Source organism: Suncus etruscus, chromosome 8, assembly GCF_024139225.1.
Source record: "Suncus etruscus isolate mSunEtr1 chromosome 8, mSunEtr1.pri.cur, whole genome shotgun sequence".
Lineage (NCBI taxonomy): Eukaryota > Metazoa > Chordata > Mammalia > Eulipotyphla > Soricidae > Suncus > Suncus etruscus.
The window spans coordinates 20621578-20643718 of NC_064855.1; the positions used below are offsets into that span (position 1 = coordinate 20621578).

At 39.5% G+C, this 22141-nt stretch overlaps 1 protein-coding gene across 1 annotated transcript; it reads left to right on the forward strand.

Moving 5' to 3' along the window:
* The first annotated feature begins 4789 nt into the window (after positions 1–4789).
* Positions 4790–13908, forward strand: IL18 (interleukin 18). Its single transcript, XM_049778417.1, has 5 exons — positions 4790–4871; positions 6080–6091; positions 7966–8100; positions 9411–9544; positions 13666–13908. The coding sequence occupies exons 1-5, from the start codon at positions 4790–4792 to the stop codon at positions 13906–13908; spliced, it is 606 nt and encodes a 201-aa protein (XP_049634374.1).
* The last annotated feature ends 8233 nt before the right edge of the window (positions 13909–22141 follow it).

The window sequence follows — 22141 nt, forward strand, 5'->3', positions numbered from 1 at the left end:
TTTTCAAGTTATATTGATACAATACATTCCAACCTCTTTCTTCACTTCACTGCCAAGCTTCCTAGAAGAATGGACTACAAACACTTTTTCTGTTTCCCTTCCCACCTATTCTCAGTTTTGTCAATCTGTCTTGAGGTACTTCCACTAGCCTTCAAACTTTTGGCCTATCAAAAATGCATAATTGCCTTTTTTTAAATTTTGGGGCCACACCCAGAAGGCAGGGTTACTACTGACTACTATCACTCCCAGTGAGACCCAGGGGACCATATGGGGAACATATGAATGCTGAAGATTGAACCTGGGCAGCCACATGAAAGGCAAGTGCCTTCCCTGCTATACTAACTCACCAGGCCTATACATACCAAATTTAATGAGCAAGAATAATTAGCCTGAATCTAATTTCTGGACTCTGAAACTTTTATTTGAAGCAACTCCTTTCAGAAACTTTTCATATATTCTGTGAGGCTTCTCTTTGAGATTTGCAAACAGAGCTAATTGTTTTTATTTATGTTTGTCTTTGATTCTTTTTTCTTAGTTACTAAGGTAATTTATTCATAATATCATTGTTATTAATAATGTAAAAACTGTAATGATTCAAATCAGAAACTTGGAAGTCACGCTCATCCTCTCCTTCTTGCATTTGACCCACAACCACTCAACTAAAAATTCCTGCTGTTTATCCTCTTGAATTCATCACTTTCATCTTTTCTTCACCCACATGGTCATTTTTTACAGCCTTATTAGTTCATACCTTAAACTGTTAAAATGGCGCCAGATATTGTTTTATGCTCTCTTCCCTCATGAAACCCATTATCTGCGGTGTTGCCAGAATAAGCTTTTTAAAACATAAATTTGAGGGCTGGAGCAATATTACAGCAAGTAGGGCACTTGTCTTGCATGCGGCAAAACATATGGTCAAACAAACAAATCCAGCATTCCATATGGTCTCCCATTCACCACCAGGAGTAGTTTCTGAGCACAGAACCAGGAGTAACTTCTGAGCACCGACAGGTGTGGCCCCTCCCACCAAAAATTTAAAAAAAAAAGGCATTCACAGCTTTGCTAATTGCATTTTATATGAATTGAAATACAATGAAACTAATGTAATCTAAATTACAAAATAGAAATATATGATCTCCAAATTAAATATTTCATCTAGAATGCCATAGTTTTAAAGCTTGTGGGTCAAGTAAATTGTGAGCTGTCAGTACTATGGGTACAAATTTCTCGGACCTGGTAGTCTTCTATATTATATTAATAATGCATAACTAAGGCTATCCTTTAAATATCTCTGAAGTGTTATAAGACATGGAGGTTGTGTTACTATTTTTATTTATTTATTTTTGGTTTTTGGGACACACCCGGCAGAGCTCAAGAGTAACTCCTGACTCTTCACTCAGAAATCGCTCCTGGCAGGCTTGGGGGACCATATGGGATGCTGGGGATTGAACCTTAGTTTCTCCGAATCAAAGGCAAATACCCTACCACTGTGCAATCACTCTTGCCTCTGTGCTACTATTTTTAAACTAGTAATATAATTTATATATTTTATACCTAATAACAATGTGTTCAAGTCATTAAAGAGTATAATTCCTGCTTGTTATTATAAATATCTCCAAATAAATAATTTAGAAAAATATTGACAAAAATTGACAATAATAAAAAAAAGTACCACCTTGCAGAGAAAGCACTCTGTAAAACAATAATAATAATGGTGAAGAAATTGAAAAAAGCAACCAGATGTGCTTTTTAGATTGTGTGCATTTTAGGTGGTTGTAGATTTAAAGACTCCAAAGATATCTCCTCAAATAAATATATATTTTTTTCTATTTGGGGTTTTGGGCCATCTCTGGCAGCATTCAGGTGTTACTCCTAGATCTGCACACAGACATTACACCTGGCAGGATCAGGAGACTAGATGGGATGCTGGAGATTAATCTTGGGTCAGCCAAATGCAAAGCAAATGCATACTGGCTGTGCTATCACTCCAGCCCCTATATATGTATTCATATAAATGCTTTAATGACAATATAAATGATGGGACTCCAGGCAAATCATATACTTTCTGTCTCCCAGCTTCTTGGCTTTTGCTCATATACTTCTTTCTCTTTGTGAATGCTCTTCTTTTGCCTTGGAAACGTATCTACCAAAGTAGCCTAATCATTACTTTTCCTAAGAAGCTTTTTGTGGAGTCTGAGAGATGGTATAGTCATAAGGCACTTGAACTCAGCTGCCTCAGTCAGGAGTAAGCTGTGAGCAATGCCAGATATGAATACACACACACACACCACACACACAGAAAAATAAAAAGAAATTTTGCTATGTGACAGGGTGGAGGCTCTCTTGTAAATACCACTCTTAAATCTTGCACAATACAATTTGTAATTGTGACATATTTATTTATCAGTAATGGAGAATAGGGAGCTAAGATTCATTCATCTATGTTTTGTCAATTTTCTAGTTCCAGGCCTGATACTGGATGCTTGATAATTAACAGATTATTGAATTCAAATATTGACTAATGTGATTCTTTTTTCCTTCTTTCCTTTTGTGTGTTGTCATTACCATGACTTAGGATCCCATATAGTTGGTTGTATTGCCAAACAACTATGTGGCAGGATGGAAATCAATGCCAGAGATCAAACTCAATACCACATGCTTGCAAGGCAGATGCTATACCACTGAGCTAGTATAATTATATTTGCTAAGATTACTGTGCTCTTCTTTAAATCCAGCTATTCACTGATTATTCACTGCAGTTAATAAATACTAGTAATTTCACCTAGTTGCATATTTGTCACTTGCAGTTGCCTTACTTTCAAAGCTTTGGGTGCATTACATGACAGCAGTAAGGCATTTGCCTTGCACGTGGCCAACACAGGACTGACTCTGGTTCAAATCCTGGCATAATAAAAACAAAAAATTTTATAAAGAAGATCATGTTGTTCTTAGCTTTATTTTATTTTGGCAGGGAAGACATACCAGGAAGTGCTCAGGATTTATTCCTGACTTTGTATTCAAGGATCACTCTTGGTATGCTCAAGGGATATGTGGAGTCCCTGAGAGTGAACCCAGGTCAGCCATATGCAAGGCAAGTGCCCTACCTGCGGTTTTATCACTCGGGACCCTACTTTTTGCTTTAAAAACTGTCCTATACCTACCTAAATGTAGTAGCTATCCTCTGGTTATGTACAAGGAACTAAACCTGGGGAAAAAATTAAGTAGTCACCAACTAAAAAGTATTTTGGGATGGGGCCAAAGCAATAGCAAGGCAGTAGGACTTGCACACAGCCAACCCAGGATAAACCTGTTCAATCCCCAGCACCCTATATGTCATCCCATATGGTCCCCCAAACCTGCCAGGAGTGATTTCTGAGTGCAGAGCCAAGAGCTCTACTGAGTGTAGCCCAAAATCCCCCCAAATTGTATTTTGAGATACCTTAATTTGAATGGTTTTTTTTTTCAACTAAGTTTAAATTTCCCTCTTCCTCTGTCATATAATGTTTAGCCAAAACAGACTAAATTTTTAGCCCATTCTATATCTCTATAGGCCTAGATATAAATTCCACCATATAGTCCAATGACAATTGTGACACACCATTTTCCTTGGAGCCCCAACCATACCTAAGTCATTTTTATATCCTGAAGTAAAGCATCCTGAAGGCTGAAGAGATAGTACAGTGGGTAAAGTGCTTGCCTTGCCCATGGCTGATCCAGGTTTGATCCTTGGTACCCTCATATAACCACCTTGCCACTTCTTCAAAAGTGATCCCTGAGCACAGGGCCAAGAGTAAGCACTAAGTACCACTGGGTGCTAGCCAAAAACATAAAGACATATATTAAAACTTCTTTATCATTTCTATGGCATGGAATCCCATCAGCATCCTGTGTAAATCTCTGAGCCCTTTTTTACAGCAAGTAGGTCACTTGCCTTGTACACAGCTGACCCAGATTCAACTCCCAACATTCTATATGGCTCCCAGCACTGCTAGGAGTGATTCCTGAGCACAGAGCTGGGAGTAACCCCTGAATACCACTAATGTGGCCCCCCAAAAAAACAAAAACAAAAACAAAAGTCTGAAAGAGTTCTCCCATTTTGTAGTAGAACAGGGCAAAGGAAAAGAGCAAAAGGAAGAATTTTTAAAGTTTTTAAAGTGAGCGAGGTGTTTTTTATTATTATATTCCTGTGTTATTTACAGGAAAAGCACAGTTCAATCAAAAGCTGGTGCTACTGCTCAAGGTGAAATTAAGGCCATCAGATACCATCTCCTCCACTGCCTCCACGCCCAGGCGGAAACACCATTTTATTATTGCCTCACCTTTAGCCCTTTGACAATGAAGTTACCAACCTTGACCCTCTCATGCACCGAAACTTGTTTGTTGTAAAACACAGATAGAATTAGTCCTTTATTAAAGGACAGCATTACATGTATTTGTCACATCCTATATTAATATTGACAATATTAATAATATAGTTCCCCGAAGAGACCAGAACAATAATTCAATTCAATAGTTGGTTACCTTTTCCACACTCTCAAACAATATTTCATGAGTAAATGCTCTGTAGAGTCTAAATACCTGCTAGCTTTTAAGAGGAAGTTTGTAAATGGGTATTCAGAAGATGAGGCCAGCATTTATTAAAAGTCCATAGCTCTCGGCAACATATGGATTATAGAGCAATTTCAGAATTTAGAGGTTGTAAGACTGTAAGTAGTAAAAGGGTTCTTTGTTTCTAAAGGGAAGAACCATCACCCCCTAACAAATGACTCTGCTTTTATCAGAAATTAAGATGGCGGTGGCTGCTGAGCCAGAAGACTTTTGCATTAACTTTACTGAGATGAAATTTATTGATGGTGCACTTTACTTTAAAGGTAAGCCTAAAGTAACAGGCCAAATACAGGGTTTAGTATTTTGCTCAAATGTATTCAACAGAAGAAAAACGTTGGGAAATATTAAGTGCCTCCTTTGTGTAACCAAATTCCATTGTAACACTAATGATACTTGGGGGAGAAATTATGTATCAGACCCTTAGAAATGAATATGGTGAAGTTCCCAGTACCTTGACCCACCACATGTTCTGGCACTTTAATCAGCAGTAGTACTTGTACTACTGGTACTACTACTTGTACAAGTAGCACTTGCATGTCATGAAAATCCCACAAGACAGGGTACTTCTAAGAGAATACAATATCCCAAAGCAAAGTGGCAAATTAAATGAGAGATGCCATAAACCTACCATTCTGTCAGTAGTTATAATATTTTATGCAAATACATTTGAGAAGTAAAAATAAGTTCTTATGGGCTGGAGCGGTGGTGCAGTGGATGACCTAGGACCTGTGACCTAGATCACAGGGTGTGGCCCATAATATTAATAACAACAATAATAATAGTAAATTATTATAATTAATCTTCTATGAGCAGTGTGGCTTCATTTGAAAGTTTCACAGAAAGTACTTACATGACTTCCATCGAAGCAACAATTTGGGGGTGCCACACCCTATGATGTTCAGGGGTTATTCCTGGCTATCTGCTCAGAAATTGCTCCTGGCTTGGGGGACTATATGAGACGCTGGGGATCGAACCAAGGTCTGTCCTGGATCAGCCCAGTGAAAAGCAAACGCCCTAACACTGCGCTATCATTCAGGCCCCCAAAGCAACAATTTTAAGAGTAAATATTACTTTATAAAGCTTCCTTTTTAGTTACAATGCTAAATTTACAAATCCTGGATGGAAGATTTATATTTAACTTACCTAAGAACAACTAAATAGCTTTATTTTGTGAGTTCTTTTAGATGATTATGTGCTGTTTCTTAACGGGAGGTCCTAACTGCTAAGACAGTTAAGTCAAGAAACTAGAAGAGGCATGTGAGTCAAATACGTATGTGGTTTGGTTCCTAGCATCCTTTGGACTAAGACACTATCTGATGTGGCCCAAAAAACACAACAACAAAATGTTAACAAAATGTTAAAGGTAGGGAATAGCATAAAAAGGGTAAAGAAGGTTAAAATAAGGGAATATTCTTAATTTCAACATAGAATTTAACATATTTTAACATATTTTTCTTTTTCTTCCCTTCAGCTGAAGATGATGGTAAAGTATAATTTTATTATTCTTTCTTTACAAAACAAATGGTTATTTTAATAAACATCCCAAGACACATTCATATCAACATTTTTAACATAAAAACATTATCAACATATCAACATTTTTAGCTAAAAGAAGCTAGTGCCAATCTATTTAAAAAGATAATCTTCTGGGCCAGAGAGATAGCACAGTGGCGTTTACCTTGCAAGCAGCCGATCCTGGACCAAAGGTGGTTGGTTCGAATTCCAGCATCCCATATGGTCCCCATGCCTGCCAGGAGCTATTTCTGAGCAGATAGCCAGAAGTAACCCCTGAGCACCACTGGGTATGGCCCAAAAACCAAAAAAAAAAAAAAAAAAAAAGATAATCTTCCCTCAAAGGCATGTATTCTCAGTAGGCATGCTTTGGATTTGAGATGACAATATGGTATACTAAGAAGTGCCCCTAACAAAACTTGTTTCTGTAATTCTTAGCAAATTCTCCAGTTCTTAAAAATCTATAAAATGATCTTGCCTAAAATTAATAGGAAGTCATGAATTTTTTTCACATATACAGGGAAAAAATGTTAAAAAAAGAGAATCTTCCAAAATTAAAAATATTTTCCTTTCCAGTCCTTCTTTTCAAAAATGCTTTGCAATAAAGACTAAAAGCTCTCAGGGATGAGAGAATTCTAGAAATACAGATAAGAGATGAGGAAGCAAAACTGAGACTCAGTCATTAAGTCTTTCAAACCCTTGACTTCTGACAATTAAGAAAAAAATCTTACTTATGTTTGGCCTATGCTCCTCTAACAGACTCCCAACTTACTAATTTCCTTTTATTCTCATACTTTTCCTTAAAAGTAGCATTTTCCCCATTCTTACAGTAACCCTACTAGAATAGAAATAGCATTTAATTTAATATCATGCTATCATTTATGTAATATTTCTTTATAACTTTCTATATAAATACTATTTATATGATGTTACATTACATTTTATAATATGCTGTGTAATATTATACTTTTAACATGTTATGTCATATAATATGCCTAATCTTTTTCTATCAAGATACATGAATATCTTCCCATGTTAATGAAGGATTATAAATCAGGAGCAAAAGTTAGGAGGGCCTATCGTAGAGAAAAACCATACGAAAGCTAAAAGGATGGGAGATGTTGTCAAAGTAAGGAATTTTTATTTTTTTCAAAGTAAGGAATTTTAATGTAAGACTTTGGTGGTAATTTTCCAGGGGTAATATTTTAATTTAAGATTTCAGAGTTCTAGTATAGCAATAAATAGAATATGCTCTTGGGCAGGTGTTAAAACAACCATTCTAGGGTGAGGAATGTGACTTAATGATAAAGACCTGGGTTCAATCCTCAGTCCTGTAAATAATTAATTCATTAATAAATGAATTAATAAAACACTGCATAAATTTATCATGGCTCCTTTTTTTTTTCCTGTTAAAATTGGCATTTAATTATTCAGAATTTCTGCCAGAAATGCTAATCAGAAGAAAATCAACAAGTGCAAAACACAACATTGTTAATTGAATCACTTTTGTGCCTCTTGTCAGTTACTTGCAACTGGAAGCTTCTGAAACACTTCCTCTCATCCCCTCAGTTGTTAGTGGAGATTAGATGGTGCTGTGCTCTCAGCCCTTTGAGGCCACCATTGTTCATTTTATGCAGGCTTGCAGGCAAACATCCCTCTCAAGGGAGACACCATTCCTGGAGGGACAAATGCCACTGCCATGCCTATGCATGAAGTCTAACTTGTTGGTTGCATGGCTCCTTCTTAACAAAAGATCATGATTAACAGTTATTGAAAATTAAAACATATAGTATGTGTACATTTTTCTTAAGTTTTGTTTTTAAATGAATTTTCATATTATTATAGAAAACCTGGAATCAGATCACTTTGGCAGACTTGATGCTAACATAGCCATCTTACGAAACATGAGAGACCAAGTTCTTATTACTAGTCAGGGAAATCAACCGCTGTTTGAAGACATGCCTGATCTTGACTGTAAAGGTACTGTATGTATATATATTTGCAAACATAGAAATGACAAGCTACTTTTTCCTATTTCATTTTACTTTCTATATTTGTCTATGATAAAGTAATAAGAGTAATCATTTTGCTTTATAAGAAATTTTATGGATTATCTATTTTTCATATTGGGGGAAAATAATACAGTAAGAATCCAGGAAATAGCTCTAAGAATAAGCCCAGGGCTGAATCCTGGGCATAGGATACAATTCCACATATACATACAAACAAAACTGCTAAAAAAAAAAAATATATATATATATATTCCTAGTGTCCTGCTGCTCTGATCCTACATTAGGATCACCTACCCTCAAATTGTTTTCATATCTTTGTAAAGTTGAGCCTTTGCTCCCTCTTGATTATAATAAAAATACTGATGACATTTTCAAAATTAAAAATGAATCTAAGGACAGGAGCAATAGTATAGCAGATACATCACTTGCCTTGTGTGCAGCCAATCATATTCAATCCCTGACATCCAAGATGGTCCCCTGAGCTTCGCCAGAAGTAATTTTTGAGTGCAGATCCAGGAGTAATCCTTGAGCACCACAAGGTGTGGCCCAAAAACCAAAAAATTAAAAAAATATATATCTACAAGCATTTCAGCAGTCTCTTCCACCAGAAATTTAGGTTGCCTTAGAAATGTTTACTATGCCTTCCAAAATATGTCAAATATCACAAAGAGTTAAAAACAATTTGCCTTCTTGAAAAACACTGAATTTTTATCTTAACTGGTTTATTGGGAGGGGAGAGGAAGTATTACTTCGGTTTATTTGGGTGGTTGTTGTTGTTTTGTCTTTGGGTTACCCAGTTCCTTACCCACTGTAATATCTCTCTGTCTTGTTAACAGATTTTTTGATGTACCACTTAATGTTTAATAGTAAAGGAAATATTTTGGAATTTAGAATATTTCTAAAAGTTGCTACATTTATGTTGCAATATAGATTTAAATGATTTTTTCTTTAATTTTTTGGGTTTCGTGCCACACCCGACAGTGCATAGAGCTTACTCCTGGCTCTGAGCTCAGGGATTACTCCTAGAAGAGTTCAGGGGGCCATTTAGGGTGCTAGGGGTTGAATCCAGTTGTCTGTAAGGCTAATGTCCTACTCACAGTACTATTGTTCCGGCATCTTGAATGTGTTTTAAGGAATGTGTGAGTAGATAGACTCCTGATGACTGATAGAATCTTAGACTCGGGTACAGATCTATCAAAAACTATCCCTTGGTCATTTCTATAATTATTTGTAATAATTCTTTTAGCCAACGTTTTAGTTTATAAATGTCTATTTCAGAAAATGAATCCCAGATAAGACTTATCATATATAAGTATAAAGATAGCCTCCGGAGAGGTATTGGAGTTTCCATCTCTGTGAGGCATATGAAAACATCTACTCTCTCCTGCAAAGACAAGAAACTTATCTTTCAGGTAAGACTGATTCATTTTTTACATATTTATGTGAAAAATCAGAAAACTCAAATATCCTGAATCCAAGCTTTTGCCAGAAGAGAAATAACAAGTAGAGAGCATTTAAAGTAGATAATACTGAAAAATCTCAAATTTTTACTATTGTAGTAATTCAGTGGTTTTCTGAAGCTCCATAGAGAGGAAGGGGCATACTTTTTACACAACCTAATTTTTTTAAGAATTGATCCATTGGTAAATAGTAATATAGAATATATATATGCTAATTGTTATATTTAGGAATTGCATATGGGATGCCCATAGAAGGTTGTCAGTGGCATAAAGTGCCCAGAGAAAGGATCTGGGGATATGGTTCAGAGTAGGGACTGGCCTTGTATGTGTGAGACCTTGGATTTGATATCTAGTACCACAAAAAAAAAATTAAATAAAAGTGCCAAGGAGATTAAGGCCTGGAGTTTAATCCCCAGTCCACTGCTTATGCCAAGGCAATCTTTGACAGCTCGCTGACAGCAAGAGGAGATATAAAGAATTGCATGTGATTAGAGAATGTGATTAGAGAAGCTAGCTGACCTTTGATAAGCCCTCTACTTTAGACTAATTTAGATATTAGAATATTTTAACTCCTAATTATTTTCTTCCTGCTTCTTTACCCAAGCATTGGTCAGATCCTTCAGCTTTCAGATGATGGTTTTTTTCTTTCTTTGTTGATGCTAAGATAGAACCTAGATCTCAGACATTCAAAGCATCTCTATTACTGAATCAACCAATGACATAGCACCAAATTATGTGTATCATTTTTTGTTTTTTCGCTTTTTTTTTGGTTTTGGGACCACATGTAGTGGTTCACTGCAGTCTCTGTGCTCAGGGGCTGCTCTCCATGATGCTGGGATCAAAATGGGGTAAAATGCATGCAAGACATGTATCTGTTCTATCTCTCCAACCTCTGTATGTCATTTTAATTTTTTTCTATTTTTATGGGATTTATTTTTGAAGGAAGGAACTATACTCAGTGATCTTCAAGGCTTAGCTTTCATGCTCAGGGGTCACTCCTTGAAATAGTCAAGAAATCTTATGTCAGAAATCCAGGGACAGCTGTGTGCAAGACAAGTGCATTACCCATTGGACTATCTCTCCAGTCCTGTCATTTTTAAAGCTAACCTAAGTGAATGAAATTAACTAAATGAGTTATAAAGTCAATGGTATAGCACATCTCAAAGCCAGCATGAATTTTTGGGGGGTTTCCTAAGCTTTTTTTCCCCTCTCTTCTCTTTTATTTTTCTCCACTTTTCCCAATTTTCTTGTTTAGTACTATTAGGTAAATAACCATTAGTGTAATCACAGATTATCATTTAAAAAAAAAAAAGCTTTCCTCCAGGGGACCAGAGCAAAGATTTTTAATGATAATCTGTAATTTCATGCTGCCAACCTGAAATGGACCCGGGTTCTATCCCCAGCATGCCATACATCCCCCGAGCCTCCCAGAAGCGATTTCTGAGCACAGAGCCAGGAGTAACCTCTGAGCGCTGCTGGGTGTTGCCCAAAAACAAACAAATAAAACAAAACAGAAAAATCAAACACTTTCCTCCAAATGAGAGCAGCCAGTGGGGATGTTCACAAAGAGTTTCAAGGAATTCTATTTTGTAAAGACATTTTGAGTAGGAATTTGCCAATAGAAACTATTACCTGTTCCCACTGAAAGTTAGGGTCTGGCCTCAATGTAGGTGCAAAAGAGTAACTGGGGAGAAAGGAAAAAGTCATTCAAAAGTATAATCCAGGGAGAGGAGCCAAAAAATATATATAATCTAGGGGTCAGAGTGATAGCATAGAAGTCAGGCATTTGCCTTGAATGCAACCAACCTGGGTTCAATCCTCAGCATCCCATGTGGTCCCCTGAGCCTGCCAGGAGCAATTTCTGAGCACAAAGCCAAGTAACCCCTGAGCGCCATCAGGTGTGGCCCAATACATATATATACATATATTTTAATACATATGTATATTTATATATAATCCAAACAAGAATAGTGCCTCTGCCTTCAGACAAATCCCTTAGCCCCTACTAAGTAGAATATCACCTCTGGTGATTTGGAATCCTCGTTGACAGGCAGAAAGCTAAATTATTCTAAGAGCTATAGAGGTCTAGGTATGAAGAGAAGAATGAAGAAAATTAAGTTTATTGTTGCTGAGCAACAAAATCAGAAGGAAAAAGGGAGATGATCAAACTCAAACCAGGGTCAGGTAGAGGAGAGCTAATTCAGCTGCAGAAGTAGATTCAGAAATTAGAAGTAGATTCTTTCTCAGAGAAACTACAGCATATGCTCAGAAGATAGAAAAAATGCTTAGCACACAAAAAAAATGGGGAAACACCTACAGCTTCTACAATGTGGGAACTCTTGTTAAAAAAGATATTATAAAATTATCAAATGCATAAAGTTAATAGTTTATTTATTCACATAACTTGATCATCTAAATGTGATCAGTTATGGCCCTCATATATTAGATAGTCCATCCTGAAAAGGCAGGCCTGGTGCAGTAGTGGGAAAGTTTAGGCAGTACTGTCAGATGACCAGCTGGAATACAGTTTCAAGTGATTTAATCTTTCTTCACAAAACCCTGTTCTGAAACTAAAAGCTGTAGCAAACATTTGGTCTACTAGGCAAGTAGTCTCCAGTCACCAGTCCACAGATCAATGCTGGTGTGTTCGGGGATAGAAAAGCTGAATGCCAATAGTCTCCAACAGTGATTATAAATGCCAGTCCATGGGCCTGTATGCAGCACAAGTGGCAGCCTATTGGTGTAAAAATGCTAAAAGGCAAGCTCAGTTAACAGAATACTTACAGTACATAACTTTAAAACTACAATGGGGTGGCCAGAGTGATAACACAACAGATAGGGTATTTGCCTTGCATGCGGCCGACCCAAATTCAATTCCCAGCATCCCATATGGTCCCCTGAGCCTGCCAGGAATAATTTCTGAGTGCAGAGCCAGGAGTAACCTATGAATACCATCAGGTGTGGCCAAAATACCAAAATAATAATTAAAATAAATAAATAAAAGTACAATGGGGGACCAGAGCAATAGCACAGCAGGTAGGGCAGTTGCCTTGCACACCACCAGCCTGGGTTTGATCCCCAGCGTCCCATATGGTGCCCAAGCATTCCAGGAGTAATTTCTTCTGAGTGCAGAGCAGAGTAATCCCTGAGAGCTGCTGGGTGTGCATCAAAAAAACAAAACAACACAAAAAGCTATCATGGGACTTGGTAGGGAAACAGAATTAAGAACTACTGACTAAATAGATACTAGATATACATTTAGTTCTAGACTCTACTGAAGGAGGAAGCTGAGATTTTTGCCATTACCAGCCTCTCAGAGCTGACTCACAAACTTGAATCAACTTAACCCTGTGGTCATCAATGTCTTTTGAAATGTTGGTGAAAACAGGAACTAAAATTAGCCATAAAAGATTAGGTCTTTGCTGGAACTCTACTTGATTTGGAATAGATATGTTGCATATTTTTGTTGGGCTAGAGGCCTCCCCACTGTGCTCAGGAATCTATGGATTGATCAGACATGAACTACACTCAATTCAGGAGGAGACATCTGCTGGAGAAACGGAGGCAGTCCAGAGGCCTACACACAAATATAAATTCTACGGTTGGAAAAGCAGAATGAAGAGATAAAAATAATAGGTTAAGAATTAAGATGGTGCTTGCCTTGCATGCAACTAACCCAGGTTTGATTTCCACATTCCATAAGTGATCACTGAGCACTGTTGAGTGTGCCTCCCCGAAAAAATGAATTAAAAGGGAGGGACATCAGTATAATATTTAGAGCCTTTTTTTCTTAATTCTTTTTTTTTTTTTTTGGTTTTTGGGTCATACCAGGCAGTGCTCAGGGGTTATTCCTGGCTCCAGGCTCAGAAATTGCTCCTGGCAGGCACGGGGGACCATATGGGACGCCGGGATTCGAACCGATGACCTCCTGCATGAAAGGCAAACGCTTTACCTCCATGCTATCTCTCCGGCCCCTTTTCTTAATTCTTGAGAGTAAAAACTTTAGTATTGTATAATATACTTCAAATAAGGTTTATATATTCAAATAATTTATGTCCTTTTTTTCTATATAGGAAAGGGATCCTCCTCAAGATATTGATAGCGAAGAAAGTGACATCATATTTTTTATGAAAAGTGCTACAGGATATAATGATAAAATGGAATTTGAATCTTCATTATACAGAGGATACTTTCTAGCTTGTAAAAAAGAAAATGACCTTTACAAACTCATCTTGAAAGAAAAGAAGAAAGATGGGAATATAATGCCGGATGGGACTATAATTTTCACTATTGAAATTTCTAGAGAAAACATGTGACAAGAAGCTAGGATCTAGTTTTGTACACTTGCCTTGTATGTGTGAGGTCCTGGGTTCAATCCCCTTTGGTGCAAAATGAAATAAAGAAAATATATTGTAAGATTATAAGCTTTATGAGCTTTTGATTCTTGTAAGAGTTTGTGCTTCTATTGTATTATGGCCTCACAGTGACAACTAAGAAATAAATAATAAACTTTCACACAACTGAATTGACTCCTAATTCAGGTAAATATTTATATAATGTAAAATATGAATAATTTAAAAATATTCTAAATTGTTAATCCTTACATTTGTTATATTTTGGCTGGAGCAATAGCACAGTGTGGAGGGCATTTGTCTTGCACACGGCTGACCAGGGTTCAATCCCCACCATACCACATGGTCCCCGAAGCCTGCCAGGAGTAATTTCTGAGTGTAGAGCCAGGAGTAAATGCTGAGCTCCACCTGGTGTGACCAAAAATGGAAAAGAAAAAGAAGAGAAGAGGAGAGGAGGGGAGGGGAGGGGTGGGGAAGAGAGGAAAGGGGAGGGGAGGGGAGGGGAGGGGAGGAAAGAAAAGAAAGAAAAGGAACACTTGTTAAATTTAGCAAAAGTTCTTTTAATCATTTTGGACCTAATAATAAAAGAAACTAATGCTTAAATGTTTTGTTTTGTTTTTTGGTATTATGGCCTAACATGGTGGTGCTCAGGGCTTTTGCTCCATGCTCAGAAACTATTCCTGGCATACTTGCATTATGTAGTATCAGGGATCTGAACTGGAATCAGACATATCTCGGACAAGCAAAGTAGCCCCTGTACTATCTCTCCAGTCCCTGCATGATTTAATTTTTAAGAATATAATTAAATGGGGCCGGTGAGGTGGCGCTAGAGGTAAGGTGTCTGCTTTGCAAGCGCTAGCCAAGGAAGGACTGCGGTTCGATCCCCAGGCATCCCATATGGTTCCCCCAAGCCAGGGGCAATTTCTGAGCGCTTAGCCAGGAGTAACCCCTGAGCATCAAACGGGTGTGCTCCCCCCAAAAAAAGGAATATAATTAAAATAGGGCCAGAGCGATAGCATAGCAGTAGGGAATTTGCCTTGCATGTGGCTGACCCAGGACAGGCCTGGGTTCTATCCCCAGCATCCCATATGGTCCCCTAAGCCAGGAGCGATTTCTGAACACAAAGCCAGGAGTAACCAACCCTCTGAGCATCACCTGGTGTGGCCCAAAATCCAAAAAAAAAAGAATATAATTAAAATAATAGAGTCTTATCTATGTGAGGGGGATTTGGGTCAGACATAGTGATGTTTAAAGACTGTTCTTGGCTCTGTTCTGGAGCGACTACTGGCTGTGCTCAGGAGACTATAGGAAGTGCTAGAGGTAGAATTGAAGTTCACTAAATGCAAAGCAAGTGCCTTAAATCCCATAATGTCTCTCTAGTCCCAAATCATAAATATTTGGGAAGCTAAATAATAGACAGTACAATAGGAAGGACATTTGTCTTAAATGCAGCTGACTAGGTTCGATTCCTGACACCCCCATAGAGTCTCCCAAACACAACCAGAAGTGATCATTAAGCACAGTGCCAGGAGCAAGCCCTGAGCACTGCTGGTTGTGGCCCTCCAAAAAAGAAACCAACCATGAAATATGTTGTTGTTTTCCTTGGTTCTGCTTTCAGAAATCACTCCTGGTAGGCTTGGGGTACTATATGAGATGCTGGAAATTGAACCCAGGTCAGCTGCATGCGAGGCAAAATGCTCTACCTTCTGTGCTGTCACTTCTGTCCCCAACCATAAAAATTTTAAAAGAGAACATTTTACTTGACTAATATCTGTATTTCTTCCAAAGTCAGAATATCTTCAAATTTTAATTTTAAAAAATACATTTAGTTTTGGGGCCCGGAGAGATAGCACAGTGGTGTTTGCCTTGCAAGCAGCTGATCCAGGACCAAAGGTGGTTGGTTCGAATCCCGGTGTCCCATATGGTCCCCCGTGCCTGCCAGGAGCTATTTCTGAGCAGACAGCAAGGAGTAACCCCTGAGCACCGCCAGGTGTGACTCAAAACCAAAAAAAAAAAAAAAATACATTTAGTTTTAATCCAGCTATATAAAAAGAATTACTCCAAGTAGGTCATAATCAAATCAAGAAGGCAAATATGGTTTAATGCTCTAAAATAAATTAATATCAATGTATTAATATGTTAAAAGATAAAACCTACCCAGTTATCCCAATAAGATATAGAAAAATAATTTGACAAAATCCAATACATAATAAAAAAAATTCTCAGCAAACTTGAAAAACAACTCCCCAAGAATATCTAAAAGTATAAAAAAAAAAAAAAAAAAAAAAAAACTACTGCTAATGGGCCAAAGAGATGGTTGAAAGGGCTGAGATGCACACTTTGTAATTTGAAGCCGCACACTCAATCACTGGCACCACGTGGTCCCCAAACACAAAGTGGGGATATTCCCACTTTGGACCACATCTAGTGTTGTTCCTCCCTCCCTCCCTCCCTTTCTTCCTTCCTTCCTTCCTTCCTTCCTTCCTTCCTTCCTTCCTTCCTTCCTTCCTTCCTTCCTTCCTTCCTTCCTTCCTTCCTTCCTTCCTTCCTTCCTTCCTTCCTTCCTCCTAGATTTTATGGGGATATTGTGGGAAGGACGGAAGGAACAACACTAGATGTGGTCCAACCCCCACCATAAAAGGAAAAGGAAAAATCTAGACTCCGTGGTGGGGAAAAAAATTAAAAAATGGTAGCTTTTGCCATTTCCATTCAACATTATGCTGAAAGCTCTGACTAGTCAATCAGAGAAGAAATAAAAGACATCCATATGTGAATGTAAGAAGTAAAACTATCCTTTTTTTTTACAATGTGATTCTATATGTAAACTACAAACACGCGTATGTACAAATACATGCAAACAAGCCCCTATTGCCCTCCACATAATTAACCCCAGTTCTATTTTCAGCAGTCAGGTTTGTGTGAGTCCCAGTCACTGAGCAATGAAGGAAAAGAAGGGAGGGGGTAAAGTTTAAATGTTTTTGGTTGTTTTTGTTTGCTTGCTTTTGGGCCACACCCAACTGTGATCAGTACTTACTTCTGGCTCTTTACCCAGGGATCACTTCGGTGGGCTCAGGGTGTCGGGGATCAAACCTGGATCAGCTGTGTGCAAGGCCAGCACCCTGCCCACTGTATTATCTTTCCAGCCCCTAAGTGAAAAAAAATTTTTTTGCATATAAAGCTTGGCCAGAGTGAGATGGAGAGATAGCATAGTGGTAGGGTGTCTGCCTTGCACGTGGTTGACCAGGGACGAACCCGGATTCAATTCCCGGCATCCCATATGGTCCCCTAAGACTGCCAGGAGCAATATCAGAGTGCAGAGTGAGGAGTAACAGCTGAGCGCAGCTGGGTGTGACCATAAAACCAATGGAAGGAAGGAAGGAAGGAAGGAAGGAAGGAAGGAAGGAAGGAAGGAAGGAAGGAAGGAAGGAAGGAAGGAAGGAAGGAAGGAAGGAAGGAAGGAAGGAAGGAAGGAAGGAAGGAAGGAAGGAAGGAAGGAAGGAAGGAAGGAAGGGAGGGAAGGGAGGGAAGGAGGGAAGGAAGGAGGGAGGGAGGGAGGGAAGGAAGGAAGGAAGGGAAGGAGGGAGAGAGGAAGGGAGGAAGGGAGAGAGGAAGGGAGGAAGAGAGAAAGGGAAAAGGGAGGAAGGAAGGAAGGGATGAAGGGAGGGAGGAAGGAAGGAGGGAGGGAGGGAAGGAAGAAGGGAGGGAGGGAGGAGGGAAAAGGAAAGAAGGAAGGAAGGAGGAAGGGAGGGAGGAAGGAAAGAAGGAGGGAGGGAGGGAAGGAAGGAAAGAAGGAAGGAGGGAAGGAAGGAGAGAGGGAGGGAAGGAGGGAGGATGGAGGGAGGGAGAGGGAGGAGGAAGGGAGGGAGGGAAGGAGGAAGGAGGGAGGGAGGGTGGAAGGGAAGAAGGAAGGAAGGAAAGAAGGAAGGAAGGAAGAGAGGGAGGGAGGGAGGAAGCAAAGAAAGAAGGGAGGAAGGAAGAATGGGAGGAAGGGAGGAAGGAAGGATGGGAGGGAGGGAGGGAGGGAGAGAGGGAGGGAAGGAAGGAAGGGAGGGAGGGAGGGAGGGAGGGAGGGAGGGAGGGAGGGAGGGAGGGAGGGAAGGAAGGAAGGAAGGAAGGAAAGGAGGGAGGGAGGGAGGGAGGGAGAGAGAGAGGGAGGGAGGGAGAGAAGAAGGAAGACTCGGCCAGTGAGATAGATACTTGCACATAGCTATCCATATCATTTCATATGGTTCCCCTCAGCACTGCTAGAAGTAATTCCTGAGTGCAGAGCCAGTAGTAACCTTGAACATTGCTAGATGTAGTCCTAAAAAAAAAAAAAAAAAAAAAATACGGGGGCCGAGAAGGAGCCGCTAGAGGTAAGGTGTCTGCCTTGCAAGCGCTAGCGTAGGACAGACTGCAGTTCGATCCCCTGGCGTCCCATATGGTCCCCCGAAGCCAGGGGCGATTTCTGAGCGCATAGCCAGGAGTAACCCCTGAGTGTCAAACGGGTGTGGCCCAAAACCAAAAAAAAAAAAAAAAAAGTAAAGTTAGGAGTGTAATAAAAGGAAGGTATGATGAGTGTGGTATTGAAATTATGTGCATGGGAAAGCATCTTAACAATATTGTACATCACAAAACTTAAATCAAAAAGGCTTAAGAAAAAAGAATTAGCTTTTGGGCCCGGAAAGATAGCACAGCGGCGTTTGCCTTGCAAGCAGCAGATCTAGGACCCAAGGTGGTTGGTTCGAATCCCGGTGTCCCATATGGTCCCCCGTGCCTGCCAGGAGCTGTTTCTAAGCAGACAGCAAGGAGTAACTCCTGAGCACCGCCGGGTGTGACCCAAAAACCAAAAACCAAAAAAAAAAAAAAAAAAAAAAAAAAAAAAGGAAGGAAATTAATGAGGCCAGAGAGATAGCACAGCTGTAGGGCTTTTGCCTTGCATGAAGCTGACCCAGGACTGATGGTGGTTTGAATCCCAGCATCCCATATGATTACCTGAGCCTGCCAGGGAGATTTCTGAGTGCAGAGCCAGGAGTAATCACTGAGCATCACTGAGTGTGACCTCCCCCCCAAAAAAAGGAAATGAAGCTTTAGAGTTTGGGATGTGGTTCAGTAATAAAATCTCTGCTTTGCATATATGATACCCTGGGTCAATTCCCAGCACCACAAAAAGAAATGTTGTTTCCCCTCCATACTGTAATTTCATAATTTAATTTCTACTTCAATTAATTTAATTTCTACTTCAATTTCTTGTGTTGAAAGAGTAAAAATAAAATAACTTAAAGACAATTAATTTTAGTAACTTTTGGGTTTCCTGTCTTCCTTTGAAATTTTATGTAAGCCTGTCATGAGATTAAAAAAAAAAGTCTAGTCTTTTCTCACCACCAACAAGTTCTGGTATCTTCTGAAATACCTACATTAGCCCCAGTTGGTTCTTGACTATATACATCCTTACTGTTGCATGTGCCACAGAGCCATTCTAGAAGCAAGGCTAAATTTCTTGGTGGCTACTCCAGGATTCTTCTTCCTCACAGAGGACAAGTAACTGGGTGGGGCTGACATAAATCACCAATCCTTCTAACCACTTCCACTGACAAAACCTTTGGCTTTGATGGCAATTCCTTGGTCGTGGTGGTTATTTCGGAGTGAACATGTGACTGATGTTGATCCAAACTGATGCCCTGGGGAATTTTTCTGTGGTTAGAAAAATAAAAGTTTCCTCTCTGATCAGACAGATGTATATTCTTAGGAGAGAAGCCAACTCAGGGACAATAGCAAACCCCATAAGTGAACCAGAGTACAGGCAGTGCTCGATAAAATCACCTGTGAGCTTTATTACTGAGTCCAAAACACCATAAATTGTTCACATTGATTTGAATTGGATTTTTTATTCCTTTCATCCAGAAGCATTTTATCACATCTAATCTACTTTATTGACATTCCTGAGTTCATTAAAAATCTTTCTTTCTTGGGGCCGGGAAGGTGGTGCTAGAGGTAAGGTGTCTGTCTGCCTTGCAAGCGCTGGCATAGGACGGACCATGGTTCAATCCCCCGGCATCCCATATGGTCCCCACAAGCCAGGAGCGATTTCTGAGCACATAGCCAGGAGTAACCCCTGAGCGTCACCGGGTTTGGCCCAAAAACCAAAAAAAAAAAAATAGTCTTTCTTTCTTGGAGACTGAGAGATAGCACAGCGGTGGGGTATTTGCCTTAGGCACAGAAGGACGGTGGTTCGAATCCTGGCATCCCATATGGTCCCCCGAGCCTTCCAGGAGCGATTTCTGAGCGTAGAGCCAGGAGTAACCCCTGAGATTACCCTGCAGATGTGACCCAAAAACAAACAAACAAACAAACAAAAAACCTTTCTGTCTTAATGTGGTCTTCAAGCCCTTGAACACAAATCTTGATTGTCTGTGTTTCTTTATTTGCCTATTTCCACTCTGGGGAAGCCTGTGTTTTATCTTGAATACATATTTCTTTTTTTCTCCTCACATCTTTTTAAATATATTTCTTTTTTGTTTGTTTTGTTTTGGGCCATACCCAGTGGCACTCAGGGGTTACTCCTAGATCTGCACTCTGAAATAGCTCCTGGCAGGCTCAGGGAACATATGGAATGCCAGGGATAGAACCTAGGTTGGCTACATGCAAATCAAATTCCCTATCCACTGTGCTAAAGCTCCAGTACCACTTCTCTTAAATATAGTTCAATAAAAACTTTCTTGCTTCACTCAGACACACATAAACACACAAAAAAATTTTGTTTGGTGCCAGAGAGCCATAGTACAGTGGGTAGAGTGATTGCCTTGCACATGGCCAACCTGGACTCAATTACCAGCATCTCATATGGTTCCCCAAAGAGAACACCAGCAGGTGATACCTGAGTATCACTGGTTATGACCCCCAAAAATACATTTATTTCTTGGGGCCAAAGAGATAATACTGTAGGTAGGGCACTTGCCTTGGACATGGCTGACCCAAGTTCAAACCCTGGTGCCACATATGGTCTCTCAAGCCCTGTCAGGCCCTTAGCACTGCTGGACATGACACCCCACAAAAAATTAAAATTATAAAAGCTGTCTTTTCTTGACCTATGAGGATCAGAGATCTCTGTAAGGTTGTTCATCTCTCATCTGCTAGATATATCATTATGCCTTTGTTAGATGGATTTTGGATTTTGGGGGGTGAGCACAACTGGCAGTGTCTGAAAGCTACTTCCAGAGAGGCATGCAGAGGGTGTCCCTATAGATAGAGTCTGATAATAAGAGTATCCCCTACTCCACTTGGTGTTCCCACCATAGTGGATGGCAACCTTGCCCTCGTTGTTTAACTCAAAATCTATAAGTATTCTTTGACTCCTTTATTTCTCTCAATCCCACATCTAATAGAAAGTCGAATTAGCCCTATTTTTTTTAAAGCTGAACAGAAGTTTAATCAATCTAGCAACAGCTCCAAACTGACAGTCAGAGTTCTCTCCCAGGAAATGAACTCCGCCCAAAGTCATAATTATATAGGGAGGGGACATAGGAAGGTTCTAGCTTTTTGATGATCTTTAAAATGATTGGCTGTTGTCTAGAGTACCTTCTTACTGCTCCCTTGCATCCTTTCCAAATAGACTACCTGGTATGGCCAGGTTGCTTGGGGCGGTATTAATGGAAATAGGCTTACCAAAGCCTAACATGTGGTCCTTACAAAATGATGTCCCTCCTTCTTCAGAACCTAAGAGAAGCCTGACGTATGGCCTTTACAAAATGGCATCCTTCCTTGCTTAGAACCCAGGACCTCTTCTTAAGGATCTGAATCAAATACTTGACTCTCTTTGAGGTTCCTCGTCCTTGTTCTTGCTTCTGGGCACATACCTTAGCACAAACATCTTAACTGCATCTATGCGTGTCTGAATAAAATGGGTGAGAACATTAATGACGCAAGGACCTATTGAGAGCATCACAAAAAGAATAAGCAGTGACCTAGCCAGGGCAGTTAGCCCTATTTTTAAATTCACTGAGAATCCAGTTCCTTCTCAGCATGTGCACTGTGACCACCCAGCCCTAAGTCAAATCACCTCTTGCTGTCACAGTCTCCAACGTGGTCCCCGGGGTGCTGCTCTTGGCCTGAATATTTTGAACAAATAGTTAAATGCCTTTGTTCAAAATTCCACTCAGATTTTACATTCTGTTGGATAAAAGGAAAGTACTTATAATTCCTTACAAGACCCTAAACT

Excerpts from the sequence above, each read along its gene's own strand:
- IL18 (XM_049778417.1), top strand. The coding sequence starts at position 4,790 with ATGGCGGTGGCTGCTGAGCCAGAAGACTTTTGCATTAACTTTACTGAG. Across the intron at positions 8,101-9,410 it reads GCCTGATCTTGACTGTAAAG|AAAATGAATCCCAGATAAGA; the intron begins GTACTGTATGTA and ends TGTCTATTTCAG. Across the intron at positions 9,545-13,665 it reads ACAAGAAACTTATCTTTCAG|GAAAGGGATCCTCCTCAAGA; the intron begins GTAAGACTGATT and ends TTTTCTATATAG.